The 13,940-nt window shown below is 46.1% G+C and overlaps 1 protein-coding gene across 1 annotated transcript in view; it reads left to right on the top strand.

The window, feature by feature from the left end:
* Positions 1-328: 328 nt before the first annotated feature.
* CDH2 (cadherin 2) overlaps positions 329-13,940 on the top strand; it is a 195,174-nt gene continuing 181,562 nt past the window's right edge. The window contains exon 1 of the mRNA XM_059707425.1: positions 329-462. Within this exon, the coding sequence (XP_059563408.1) occupies positions 403-462 (60 nt within the window). The 5' untranslated portion in view covers positions 329-402. The remainder of the gene's footprint in view (positions 463-13,940) is intronic.

Genomic DNA, 13,940 nt, shown 5'->3' on the forward strand with positions numbered 1-13,940 from the left:
CTTCCCCCTCCGCATCCTCCCCGGCGCGGTGCCCGCCGCCTGCATCCCTCCGGCGGCCGCTGCGCTCGGCCCGGCTGAGCCGCCCGCTGCCCCCTCGGCCGCCGCGCACCCCCTCGCGCCGCCCCCCGGCCCCCGCCCGCCCCCGCCCCCCCCGCCCCCGCCTCCGCCCTGCCCCCCGCCCCGGTCCCGGGGTCTGTTTTATGACTCCTGGTGCGAGTCCCGCGGACTGCGCGGCCCGCTATTTGTCACCAGCTCGCTCTCCATTGGCGGGGAGCGCGGCGCGCAGGGGGTGGGGTGGGAGGAGAGGGAAGGGGTGGCCACTGCCTGGAGCCTTCTCTCCGCCGCCGCCGGTGCTGCCGCCGCCGCCGCCTCCGGCTCCTCGCTCGGCCCCTCTCCGCCTCCATGTGCCGGATCGTGGGAGCGCCGCGGACCCTGCTGCCGCTGCTGGCGGCCCTGCTCCAGGTACGGGCGGGCCTGCGGGCGGGCGGGGCGGGCGGCCGGGTCCCTTTGTTCCCCGCGCCGCTGCGGGCCGGCTGCGCACCCGGGAGGAAGGTGCGGCCCCGCGCGGCCGGGAGCGGCGCGGACCCGAGGCTCCGGCGGGTGCGGGTGCGGGGTCGGGGCGGCCGGTCCCTGCGCCTCTCCCGGCGCGTCCCGGAGAGGCGATCGCGGGCCCCCTTCGCGGCTCCTTCAGGGCTGCGCGCGCTCGCGGGGTCTGCCCCGGCGGCGGGAGGGCGAGGGAAGGTGGCCCTCGATTCCACTTGCCCCCTTCGCTGCGTGTTTGCTTCTGCCGGGATGGGTCTCGAGTTTGCAGGAGCCGTGCTCGCTCGGGTGTCTGAGTTACGGGACTTGCCTCCACCCACCGCACCCTGGCCCCGCGCCTCGGGTGCCCGTGGGCGCCGCTGCCCTATTGTCTTCGCCCGGCCCGGAGTCGCCTCCCCATCGGCTGCTCTCGGCCCACCATGTGCTGTGGGTCCCCCTGGGAGGAGCAGCCTCGCCCCTTGGCCTCCGGGAGTCCGTGCGGCTCAGCGCCTGGGAACCTCGCCCGGCCCGCGCCCCTGTCCCGCCTGCGCGGCAAGTCCCGTTACTCGGCGAGGATTCCCTCCCGGGCCCGCGCCCCTGCCCCACGTGCGCCCGGGGGCGCCTTCGCCGGCACCTGGCACTTTGCGCTCCGGGAGGTGCCCGCCGGCCTTCCTGGGAGTCGGCAGAGGAGGGCTCTCCGCCGCAGGAGGCACCTGCTCCGGGTCCAGCCCGGCCGCCCGCCCAACTTCCCCGCCGCGTCCGCTGGAGGGTGCCCGGGCCACCGGCCGGCCCGTCCCGGGAGCAGACGCCGCGCGCCGCCGCGACCCCTGCGTTTGGTGGGGGCCGGGCGGGGTCCGAGCCCGTCCCCGCGCGCGGTGCGTTTCTGGACCGGCTGCTGCGGAGGGTCGGGTCGGCCCTCCCTGCGGTCGAGGGTCTCGGGGGATCCGCCAGAGGGACCCGGAGCCCCGCCCGCTGCAGGGGGGCCGCCGGTGGCCGCGCCGAAAAGTGCCGCGCGGCTCGGGAGTGTGGCTGTGTCGGGGCGGCCGGGCCGGGACGGAGGGTGCGGATCACCCCCTCGTGGTTTTCACGGGTCGGGGCCTGGCTCGCTGCGGCCCGGGGAGGGGGCTGCGGGCGCCGGGCGGGACGGGCCGACGCCCGGGCCCTCGCACTTCCTCCCACCGCCCCCTGGAGGGGTGCGGGCCGCGGCCGCCGAGCCCTGTCCATGGTGCGCGCAGAGCGGCCGGGCCTGCAGGGCCGCGCGGTCCCCCCCCCCCCCATCTTCTCTCCCACCGGCAGGCTGGCTCCCCCTCCCATGGTCTCTGGCCGCCCGGGTCCCATCTTTCCTTTCTCCTTGGGTTTCTGCTTTTGTTCTTTGCTCTCGCTCTCTCTCTCTCTCTCTCTCTCTCTCTCTCTCTCTCTCTCTCCCTCTCTCTCCCTCTCTCTCCCTCTCTCTCCCTCTCTCTCCCTCCCCTCCCCCCACTGGCCTCTCTCCGGATCTGGGGTTTCAGGACTGTTCTCTGGACATTTTTAGCCTCTGCCGTTTTGGGGAGTGGATGGGATCTCTTTTAACTGGGGGAGGAGGCCCGCCAGTCACTTGCTAACAAAAGTGCCTCCTGTTGTAAAGCCGCCCTTTATCCTCAGGCGCACACCCTGCCTCCTCTCACCTCCTGTCCCTTCGCTGCCGCTTTTTTCTTTAAAACGGGGTTCATTAAAGAGGTTAGGCCGAAGGGGAAGGAGGAAGAAAGTGCCACCTCAAGTGTTTGAAGTGAAGGGGAAGGCAGGGTAAACTCATGAATCCCGGGCACATCAGATATTTTCTCTCTTTGTTATTTAACAAAGGAGACGCCGCAGATCAAAAAAATCTTATTTCTAGAAGTATTATTTTTGACCATAATATATCCTCAGAGTGTGAGCCAGCAGTAGGTGGTACATGCTCCTAACTTTCTGGTCGGAAAGTAAGTTTTAATTGAATGCCCTGCAGCGAAGTCAGGGCTGGAGGAGAAGGTCCCTGGCCACTGATCCCAGGGGACTGGGCTGGGACCCCTACAGTTTCACCTCCTCTTTTGGTCACTAAACCTTGAAGTCAGGTGTGACTTTTGCAGGTCATCTACCTTTTTCCTTGAGTATTTTTTAAAAGTCCCGTTTATAAATGTCAGCTATTATGCTGATCTTTTCAGTTTCTTAGACCGAGTTAACGGGGAATTACAACTTTGTCATCAAGTTGGTTGGCGGCCTTGTAATTCCTGGGTGCAGGTCCAGCCCTGGCAGGGAGTGATTTGCAAGGTCATGGGGAGGGGAAGCAGGCAGTCCCTGCGACTTGAGTTTTAGGGTTGTGTGCGCCATGTGGGCTGTACCACTGAGATTAGGCAGGACTTTGTGCTGATGGCCGGCTTTACACCCCCAAAGAACAGAGATCGGTCTGCAAGGTGAAATGGCCCCTCTGCAGTCAGCTGCTATTAAGTCTTTTTTTTTTTCCCCAGGCCAGACTAAGGAGCCAAGAGTTTTATAAAAGAGAATGAGTCGGTCATTAGTGTAGATCCAGGGCAACCTTATTTTTTCAGAACAGTTAAATAAGAATAATTGAAGATTCAGAAAGGACTTTATACCTTTAATTTTTAACGGAAGTGTACCTTTTTTATTCTGAACACTTTTTTTTTTCACTTTGAGATTTTTTTTGGAGTTTTGTCGTTCTGTTACCTAGATTTACGTATTTAAAATTTCTCTTTTTGACTTTAACTTGAGGTATTAGTATGTCCGTTATATTAAAAAAAAAAAAGTAAAATTTGAGCATGAGACTTCACTTACCAAAGCTTTTTAAAAAAATTATACAAGTGACTTTCAAATCCATGAACAGATTTATCATCAGGGGGAACAATCAATTTTACTTTCACTACCTACCAAGCAGTTGTTAGGTTAGAAACCTGTTTTGTTTTTCTAGTTCACATTTTAATGGCATAGCTCTGCTGTTCTAATCTAAATAACTTGTATGTGTTCCGATGCATCAAGGACATCACCTTGACGTCCATAGATATTCTAGAATCATAGTCTTATCACACGGGTCCGGCCTTCAGCCCTAGGTGAGGACATACGAAAAGGGATGCGTTAACCATGTGTGATTTTCATGGACTTAGGTAGAGACTTTGAAGAGATTAATATTCAACACATGAATCGTATATAAATTTTTTTTTTAGGATGTGGAAAATCTAGAATGCAGTCATCATTTGAAGTATAAAATATGTATGTGTTCGTGTTTGTTTGATTTTCGTGTGTCTTTGTTATAAGTTCTCGAGAAGGTAAGGAGAATAGTTGGTGTTCACAGTTCATTCTGCTTATTAGACAAAGTTATGCATATCTTTGCCCTTTTCTTATCTTGTGTCCTGTGGTGATCACTCCTAGATAGTGCATTGCAGACAGACTAGGTGTGATTTGGGACATAATAATTTGTGTACCCTAAGATATTTTTATAGGTATATTTAAAATATAATGTAAAGTTTATATTAAAAATTTGTTAGGCCTCAATTGCAAATTCAGAATTTATTTACAGAGTGTACTCTGACTTCCGTTCCTGTACTAAAGTCTGCTGTGACCTTCTGAACATGGGACTGAGGCTTTAAGAGGAAGTTCTTTTTAGGTGGTTCGCACTTTTTTCCATGGAGAGACCGAAGTCTTCCTGGAACAGGTTACTTTGGTGACAGTGTGCTGCACCAAACTGTCCGTAATATCCTTTTTCATTAAAAATCTTCAATTCTTAAGTCTGTTGTGCCTCGTTAAGCTTTAGGGTTATTAATCGGGAAATGTCAAGATTAAAGCAACAGTTAATCTTGCTTTAAGATGCCTTTTAAAAAATTCTTAGTAACTCATATCCCCATCCTGTTTTCCAAGGGATAGTATCAAGTTAGAAGAGTGATTTAAAAAAAAAAAAAAATCAGAGCTGTTATTTAAGAAATGAAGTGTCTGTGTATAAACTTTCATTTTGCCCAAGTTAACATTATTCAGATTTGTTATGTTGGCTCAAATACAAAAAGTAATCAAGTTTAAGCATTGCACAGACTTGTGGCGAATTCTGTCAACTATTTAAAAAATGTGATAGATTTAGAATTTGGATCTGCCTTTAATATGATAGAACCTTCTAGAACCTAAGTACTTTCAAGTTAGGTTAAGAACTATAATTGAAACACAGTTTGTACCAACAAACCATTATGCCTTACATTTCTGTTTTTTTTTTTCTACTAAAACTTATATTTGTCTTATTTTTTTCAGCAAATTATGTCAGTGAATTTGAGTAGATACTAATCTTTGTGTATTTTACTAACTGTAGATACATTTTAATTAAACAACTCTATTCATGCCTGGCAGGTAACTGTTTTATTAAGAGCTATATCTTCTACATATGTAAAGTGATGGGTTTAAAGTAGGTGGAGGAAGGTGAATGTAGGAGCTAAATGGAATTTGGAAAGAATTGGACATACAGATTATGATTGATGTTATAATGCAATTTTTTTTTAAAATATATTTTATTGATTTTTTACAGAGAGGAAGGGAGAGAGATAGAGAGCCAGAAACATCGATGAGAGAGAGAAACATCGATCAGCTGCCTCCTGCACACCCCCTACTGGGGGATGTGCCCGCAACCCAGGTACATGCCCTTGACCAGAATCGAACCTGGGACCTTTCAGTCCACAGGCCGACGCTCTATCCACTGAGCCAAACCGGTTTCGGCTATAATGCAATTTTTAAAAGAAAATCGAGGTTACGCGTAAATACTGCTGAGTTTTCATTTCTTGTTACTCTTTTTAGTACTCAGTGCACTTGTCTGAGCTTCCAACTCTATGTGCGGAGCCCCACCCATTTTTATGGGTTGCATATATAAACACACGACACGCATGCTGAGGACTGCTGTCTACATATGTGTCTCTAACATGTATCTCCGTTTGACGTGAAGTAGTTAATGTGTGTGTGTCATCAAAGGTGGTTTGGGCAAATGCTCTGCTCCTACAGAGGGCCAAGGGCACGAGCTCGTAGGGTCAAGTGTCAAGGGCAGGATGTCTGGGGTGCTGATCGGGTCCAGATGTGGTTTGCTCCCTTCAACGGCCATGGCATCTTTTTTCTCAGTAGTAAAAATCTTGGGCCTGGGTGGATTTGTTGATCTCTAAGGGACTTTTCAGTTCTGTGATTCTTGCAGCTTTTTAAAAACATCCCAACTACGCCTCCTTTGTAGAGACTGCGGAATGACTTCAGTTTTTAACTTGAAGGGCAAGGATTTTCAGGCACCCACAGTGATAGAAGAATGATTGTAGGGCTATTAATACATCATATCTGATAGGTTAGACATTCTCCGTATCTTTTATATGCTTGACTTTTAAACGTAATTTTTCTCATTGGCTGTACTGCTTTGACTACTAAAGATAAACTTTTTGCAGATCGGGGCCAGTTAGTATTAAAGGCAGGGAAGTGTAACAGTACGAAGAAAAATTATTCATTTTGTTAATTTTGTACTTGAATGTTTGAGAGCCCCGAGCCTTCATGAGTATCACCCAATTCAGTGGTGTGGGTCCGCGTTAACAATACTAGGATAGCCCTCAGATCTAGCAAGTCCTCCTCTGGCTATTTTTCTACAGATATGTCTGTTTTCACAATGTACACATATTGTGTGTACCTATATAAGGATATGCATTGAAGCCTTTTTTTTTTAAATAATTAGAAAAGATTGGGTTAGTTGATTTCTGAAAACCTATCACTAGCACCAATTTAATAAATTCTGGTAACGTGCAGTCAGATTTCAGACCCTTCCTGTGTGACATAGAACATTTCAGTTCTAGTTCCAGGTCAAGAAAAGGATTATGAAACCACCCAGTGCTTTTGGCATGGACCTAGAACAGCTACAAGGAAGGACAGTCAAAATGATCAGTGGGATTTCAGGGCTTCTGAATGAAGGGAAACTGGACAAAGGCCACAGATAGAAGCTGCAATGCTGAAGAACAGAAAGTCACGCGACGTAGAAATAAGATGGGGATGACCTGAACTAACGCTAGAACATTCTGGAGTTGGGTTGAGAACAACCTATAGAAAGCTGAGGTATAAGTAGGTCCCAAGGAAGATTGGCTAAATTAGTGGATAGTTAAATAATAGATACGTTTCCATGTTGTATCGGGAATGACCACGCGGAGCTGAGTTTTCTGTGCCGGAGAGATTATACCAGTTGGTTAAACCATTGTGATATTTCTGGCATTCTCTTGGCTGATGGAATATTTCTCCTCTCTTCTGGTCGTGAAAGTATAGTTTAAAGGGATCTTGCTAGTGTCTACAATTGAGACACAGAAGAACGTGAGTGTAGTGTGTTCTGGTCTGCTGTTGCCCGCATGAAGTAAAGCATGTAATGTGGGTTTTTCCCAAGCGGCAGTGCCTTTAAAGCAGCTTGAGCTATTGAATCGGAGGTGCTGTTATAAATAAGATATGGCATTCATAACAGAGGGACCTGGAGAGGTGCTCCATCCACGATCTGTTCTTAGGTCTTCTTTTCCAAAATAAACCTGCCTATAATAAAATAAATACTGGAGTAACAGTGCACTTATATAGTTCTGTATATTGTAATTTTAATATTTGTTTGGTGTTAATTTTAAAATCTTACTTGGCCATAGTGTACAACTATATATTGTAGTTTTAATATTGGTTTCTGTGTTAATTTAAAGATAAAGTTACTTCACAGTCATAATTTAAAATATTTAAACCCAGATTCCCCCTCTATCTCAATTTCCATGTATTATTTAATGTGTTAGTGGATTCAGGAAATAGTAACAAAAAAGGTTAACTAAAGGGGCATGGTCTACACCCGGGGTCCTCAAACTTTTTAAACAGGGGGCCAGTTCACTGTTCCTCCGACCTTTGGAGGGCCGGACTATAGTTTAAAAAAAAAACTATGAACAAATTCCTATGCACACTGCACATATATTACTTTGAAGTAAAAAAACAAAATGGGAACAAATACAATATTTGTATTTGCATGTGGCCCGTGGGCCGTAGTTTGAGGACCCCTGGTCTACACAAGTTCCTGGAACTGGAAATGTGAAATGACGTAAATGACTTTTTTCATTATTAAGTTAAAATTTTATCTCACCCAGCTTTCCTTCTGCTGCGTGAAATGCAGCCCTTTTGCTCTGCTGCGTTCAGTCAGGGGTCTGGCATTGCCCTTTCAGCGTTCTCTTCTTTCTTTTGCACATGTGCACTTCGAAGACATTTCACACTTGATTTTATTCGTAGTAATTGTCATTAGTTCACAACTCTGAAGAGCACATATACCAGGGCCAACCATGGAAACGTGAGGTATTTGCTGCTACCTCTTCAAATATCCATACTAATAAAAGGGCAATATGCTAATTAGACTGGACGTCTTCCGGACGTCCTTCCTGACAAAGCGGAGGCGTGGCCGGCCTGCAAACCCCCTAGCACTAAACCTTAAAGTGAAGGTTTGGTACTAATTAATTAAATACATTTTAATTAAACAACCCTAACATAGTTTCAGGGAGTTATCTCAGTTATTTCTGTAACTCAGAGATAGGTGGCTTTATTGCATTTAGAAGTGATGAAACTGGAATGCAAGGCATTTTGAATGTTGTGAGAATCCAGAGGAAAACACCCCCTGTCATGGTGGAGGGGAACCTCACTGTAGAGCACATGGCTTTTTTCTCTCCCAGGCTTGCACCCCTTGAATATGACACTTAGGGGACATAGTTAAACTTTATCTCTACTGACCTGATAAAAAGTTTAAAGTAGTTAACTTTTTTTAAATCCTCACCCAAGGATATTTTTTTTTTCCAACTGATTTTTAGAGAGAGTGAAAGGGGAGAGAGAGAGCGAGAAACATTGATGTGAGACACATCCATCGGTTGCCTCCCGGCTGGGGCCAGGAATGGAACCTGCAACCCAAGTATGTGCTCTTGACCAGGAAGTGAACCCTAGACCTTCTGGGGCCAGGGCCGGCACTCTAACCACAGAGCCACACCAGCCAGGGCTACAGTAGTTGGCCTTTGAGTTACATTCTCTATTTCATCTTGACCTTAAATATTAATGTTTATTTTGGAATGTGAAACTAACATTTAATGGTTGGTTAGGATTTTCACTTTTTTTTAAAAAAATATGTTCTCTTAGCGAAAGAAGGAAAAAATATCTTACGGAAATGATTCAGAGTCAGTTTTATAATGTTCTTCCAATTGTCTTGATCATCAAATAATAGACTGATAAGTGCTCAAAAAGTAATTCTTTTGTGTGAATCCTGGAACTTAAAATACTTCCCAGCAGCCTACAGGAACTCTCAAGGCTATGCATATTAAAAGAAAAAACACACAACAATCTTTTTTCCACATTCTTTTGTGTGAAAAGAAATTCAAGAGATTCTATCACTAGGTTTTGAAATGTTTTAAGGTTTAATGGCACCTTTTCCATTAATAGTTTAAATCACTTTTTCTTCCACAAAAGAAATCATTTGGCAGCTTTTAAAATATGTGTCCAGACCTCAAAAGGGCCTGCTACAAACAGGTTCCTGGGAGTGTTTTGTGAGTGACTCAGTGCAGTCCCTGATTTATTTGCTTGCTGTTGAGAAAACCTCGAACTATTTTGTTTGTAACTCAACCAGTTGTTGGCGGGTGGATACACTTGGCTGGACTCTGATCTCCAGCAGTATGCCTCTTACTTGATTGGGCAGTTTTTCAGTGACTTCTGAAATAAATGACTGAAAAAACATTAATTTTATTAAGTTTACAGGGGATACAACCCACTTCCGCTTAACATAAATCTTGAACAAACTGGAGACTATGGCCACTTATTTACATTTTTGCTTTTGTTGTCTTAACTGGTTAACACAATGGTTTGGAGTCTGAAGTTCATTCTCCATGGCTTTCTGGCTCAGGGGAAAATGAAAAATGCTTTGTGCAGCCGAAATATTAGCCTCTTGCACCGCCTTTGGCACCACCCCCTGTAGAACCTTCCAGGTGCCCACGTCTCCAAGATGGGGTTCTCATGCCCTCCTTCCATGGTACAGGGCAGGGATTCACGGTTTACATTTCACACACATCACGCACGCGGTGGCACAGAGTTGATGGAAGCATCGGTTGCATACAGGAAAGTGCACCTAGAGGGGTAGCCTGCTGAGTGGTCCCCAGTGGCACATACAGTTGAATCAGCCACGGGTGGGTCACAGCACTACAGGCACCCAGGGTTAGCCTCTTCCAGATGTCATCCTCCTGGGGTAATTCTTGACTTGATTTCTAATAGCTTAGACCCGTGGTCAGCAAACTCATTAGTCAACAGAGCCAAATATCAACAGTACAACGACTGGAATTTCTTTTGAGAGCCACATTTTTTCAACTTAAACTCTATAGGTAGGTACATTGTTATTAACTTAATCAGGGTGCTCCTAAGCTGGCCTTTGCTAAAAACGTCCTCAATCTGACTGAGGTACATTCGCTGAGGTCGACCCCTTCTAACTCCCCCACCCACACTTGTCTTGTGTACTTGTTTCGTCCATCTCCTTTCCGAAAACCGACTTCTGCGTATGGGCCACGAAGTTTCAATCGCACTGTACGTGCGCGCCCGCACGTGGTATTTTGTGGAAGGGCCACACTCAAGGGGCCAAAGAGCCGCATGTGGCTCGCGAGCCTTGGTTTGCGGACCACTGGAATAGACCGCTTGCTTGTTTTGGGACATATTTATGAAGGCATACACTACACGAAGCTACCTTTTGTGTCTGGCATCATCTTCCACTTGATTTGTAAAATCGCCCATACCCTTGTGCCATCTATTTTGTTAGTCACAAAGTTAGGAAAGACTCAGTGACACTAGAGGAAGATCTGGGAAGTTAAGGAAGTTGAAAAAAAAATTTAAAAAGAACATTAAAAGAATGGATCATCAGTTCCATTGCAGCTCAAGGTCACTTGCATGTTTATGGTGCCCAGCCACGAAATGCCTTTTGTGGGTTTTCCAACTCAGACATCTTTTCCTGTAATTCTGGTAATTTGGCAATATGGCTCCAGTCAAAAGCCAAACATATTTGGAATTCAGTAAGTTCTAGCCTCTCTTTAGGAGAAGGAAGATGGAGGCAAAGAACTAAATGTCTTTTTTGACTTGAAGTCTTCAAGCAGGCGGTTTGAGTGTTAACAGATTCTAATCTCAAGTGGTGCTTCTTAATGACTTCTCTGAACTTAGTAGTGACCCACTTCTTAATGAGGCCTTACACAGCTTTATTTTTAATTAAAAAAAGGTTACATGGAGGGGTTATACTTCCCCAAACTGCCCGTTTCCCCAGCTGTTCAGTGCATCTTTGGGTACAGTTGACCTTCTTTTGTGTTTGTGTAGATTTTTAACTTTTTGAAAATACCTTTTTCAACAGTTCATTGATTTTTAGAAAGAGGGGGAGAGAGAAAAAAGATAGAAGCATCAATGAGAGAGCAGAACATCCATTGGCTGCCTCCTCCTTGCCTCCTACCCTCAACCTGGGCGTGTGCCCTGACCGGGAATCGAACCAACAACCTTTTGGTGCAAGGAATGATGCCCAGCCAACTGAACCATACATGCCAGGCTGTGTAGATTTTTTAAGTATATGAAAGGTTGCCATGAAGAATGCTGCGTGCATACTTGTTCCAAGATCTTTTCCTAGAGGCCTTTCCTCTCCATTTATAATGCTTGCTGAGTAGATCTGGATTCTAGGTGGAGGATTTTTTGCATAATGATGAGGTCGAGGGGATTAAATTCCAGAAGTAATGGCCCACCAAGGATTTGTTGCTTCAAGGCAGCCCTCATTTATTGATGTTCTTACACATGTGGGCCTGCTTTTACAGTATTTAAAAAGGTTGTACACATTGTCTGGCCTTAGCTCATTGCTATATAATTTGTATTTACTTGTGTTTCATCCCTACACATAGTTTTTCTACCAGACAAGTGATCGTTTACATAGTGTTTGTGTTTTCCCCACTACAGTTTATTTACAGTTCTGTCTCTTCTGTTTGACAGATAACTAGGAACATTTGGGGAGAATATCATAACCATCGATTTAATTTATGAGCTGATTTATAATTAAGTTCCTCGTAAATAAAACCGAATTATTCCATGATTTGGGTTACGGTCTTACCTTTATTTGAGGCAGTCTCAATACAGCTATGTTTAAAAGGGGGAGGGGGGTAGTGGTATATTTAAATGTAGATAAAAATGGATTATCTGCAAACCACTTCTAACATTTTCTGGCCTAAAATTATTAGCATTTTGAAAAAACGGTGGGGCTACTTTTTTAGTATTTGCATAAGTAATGGATATTGTCAGAATTCGGAATCCTTATTTTCCCAAGCCTTGATTCTTCATAATTAAGATAAACAAATGTTTATACACACATGCCGGGAGCCGGTCCATCCTTGCTGTTTCAAGGGACCTGGCATATATGGAATACTGTTCTTAATATGTTTGCTCACCTTCTTGGCACTGTGTTTTAACCAAGGTCACCTCTCCGAGAAAGGTTGTTTCCCCAGGTAGGGATTTTCCCCTGAAGTTAGGGAGGGAATAAAACCTTTTAACTAAGTGCCAGGTGGGTAATTAATCACTTTAACTATAAACAATCATGCTTAAGCTGCATAATCTTTACTCCCTGGAATGGAGATAAGAAACGCCCTAACCTTTGTAATAGAGATTGATAGGATTGAATCAACTGGTATAAATACAGATGTAACCAGACAGAGAGACACAGAATTTAGAACACAGAACTCAGAACACAGAACTCAGGAGACAGAATTCAGAAGACAGAACCTACACGGAGCCTGGAGACAGAAGAACTTCGCTGGAGAGAACATGGCAATAGATCCTGGGCTGAACCTGACTATAGAACATGGCAAGAGAACCTGACTAGAACTTGGTGACCGAACCTGGCTGGAGAACCTAGTGAGGGAACATGGCTACAGAACCTCGCTGGAGATCCAGACCAGAACTTGGCTGGAGATCCGGGCTAGAGATCCTGGCTAGGCTGCTGATCAACTGAATGCTGTCTCCGTGTCATTCCTTCTTTGCCGACTCCGTCCACACCTTTGGGGAACCCCTGGACCTGCTGGGGTTGGACCCCGGCACACACACTCACAGGTCATATATATACATACACATATACACACACACACACACATATATATCCTATATAATAAAAGGGTAATATGCAAATTGACCCTAACAGTGGAATGACTGGTTGCTATGATGTGCACTGACCACCAGGGGGGCAGACACTCAATGCAGGAGCTGGCCCCTGGTGGTCAGTGCACTTCCACAGGGGGAGCTCCTCTCAGCCAGAAGCCAGCTCATGGCTGGCCAGCGCAGCAGCAGTGGCGGGAGCCTCTCCTGCTTCTGCAGCAGCACTAAGGATGTCCAACTAATGGCTTAGGCCCGTTGTTCCCCACAGGGAGTGGGTCTAAGCCATTAGTCGGACATCCCCGGAGGGTTCCCAGGCTGCCCGAGGGATGTCTGACTGTCAGCTTAGGCCCGATCCCCCCAGGGAGCAGACCTAAGCCGGCAGGTGGACATCCCCTGAGGAGTCCTGGACTGCAAGAGGGTGCAGGCCGGGCTGAGGGACGTCCCCCCAAATGCATGAATTTTCATGCATCAGGCTATATATATATCTATATCTATCTATATCTATATCTATATCTATATCTGTATCTATCTATATCTATCTATCTATCTATCTATCTATCTATCTATGTAAGTTTCTGGAATACTATTTTGTGGTAGGTGAGCCAAGTTGTAAATTGAAACCATTCTTCTCCAAATGCAGTCTTCTTAAACCTCATGTTATATCACATTGTATTTATATGGTCTTGCTTTATGTATACCCATCCCTGATTTTATATACATAACACAACATATAATAACATGTGAGCAACTATCATTTATCAATATAGTTTCTATTTTTCTGAACTAAAGTGGTTTTTTTTTTTATCAAGTATGATATTTCCGTAGATTTTTAGGTTTCATTCTTTTTCTCTCTCCAGTTTTCCTGGGTTAGCGGCTGAGAGAGGCAGTGTAGCACAAGGGTCAGGAATGGATCTTCTGACACTTGGTTGTGGTGGAATTTGGACAACGCATTTGACCTTGCTAGCCCTCAGTGTCCATTGGTAAGATTGTTCTGAAGATCGAATGGGCTGCCCTGGCCAGCTGGCTCAGTTGAGAATCTCCCTGGACACCAAAAGGTTGCACGTTCGATTCCTCCTAGGTGGCAGGTCTAACTCAGGGTGTGTCCGGGAGGCAGCTGATCAATGTTTCTTTTTCACACCAGTGTTTCTCTCTCTCCCTTCCTCTCATTCGGTCTTTACTGTTTTAAGTACTTTACATGTATTAACTCATTTAATTTGGGAAAAAACACACCCCCACAACCATATTCATTTTACATATGAGAACACCCA

Source organism: Myotis daubentonii, chromosome 8, assembly GCF_963259705.1.
Source record: "Myotis daubentonii chromosome 8, mMyoDau2.1, whole genome shotgun sequence".
Classification (NCBI taxonomy): domain Eukaryota; kingdom Metazoa; phylum Chordata; class Mammalia; order Chiroptera; family Vespertilionidae; genus Myotis; species Myotis daubentonii.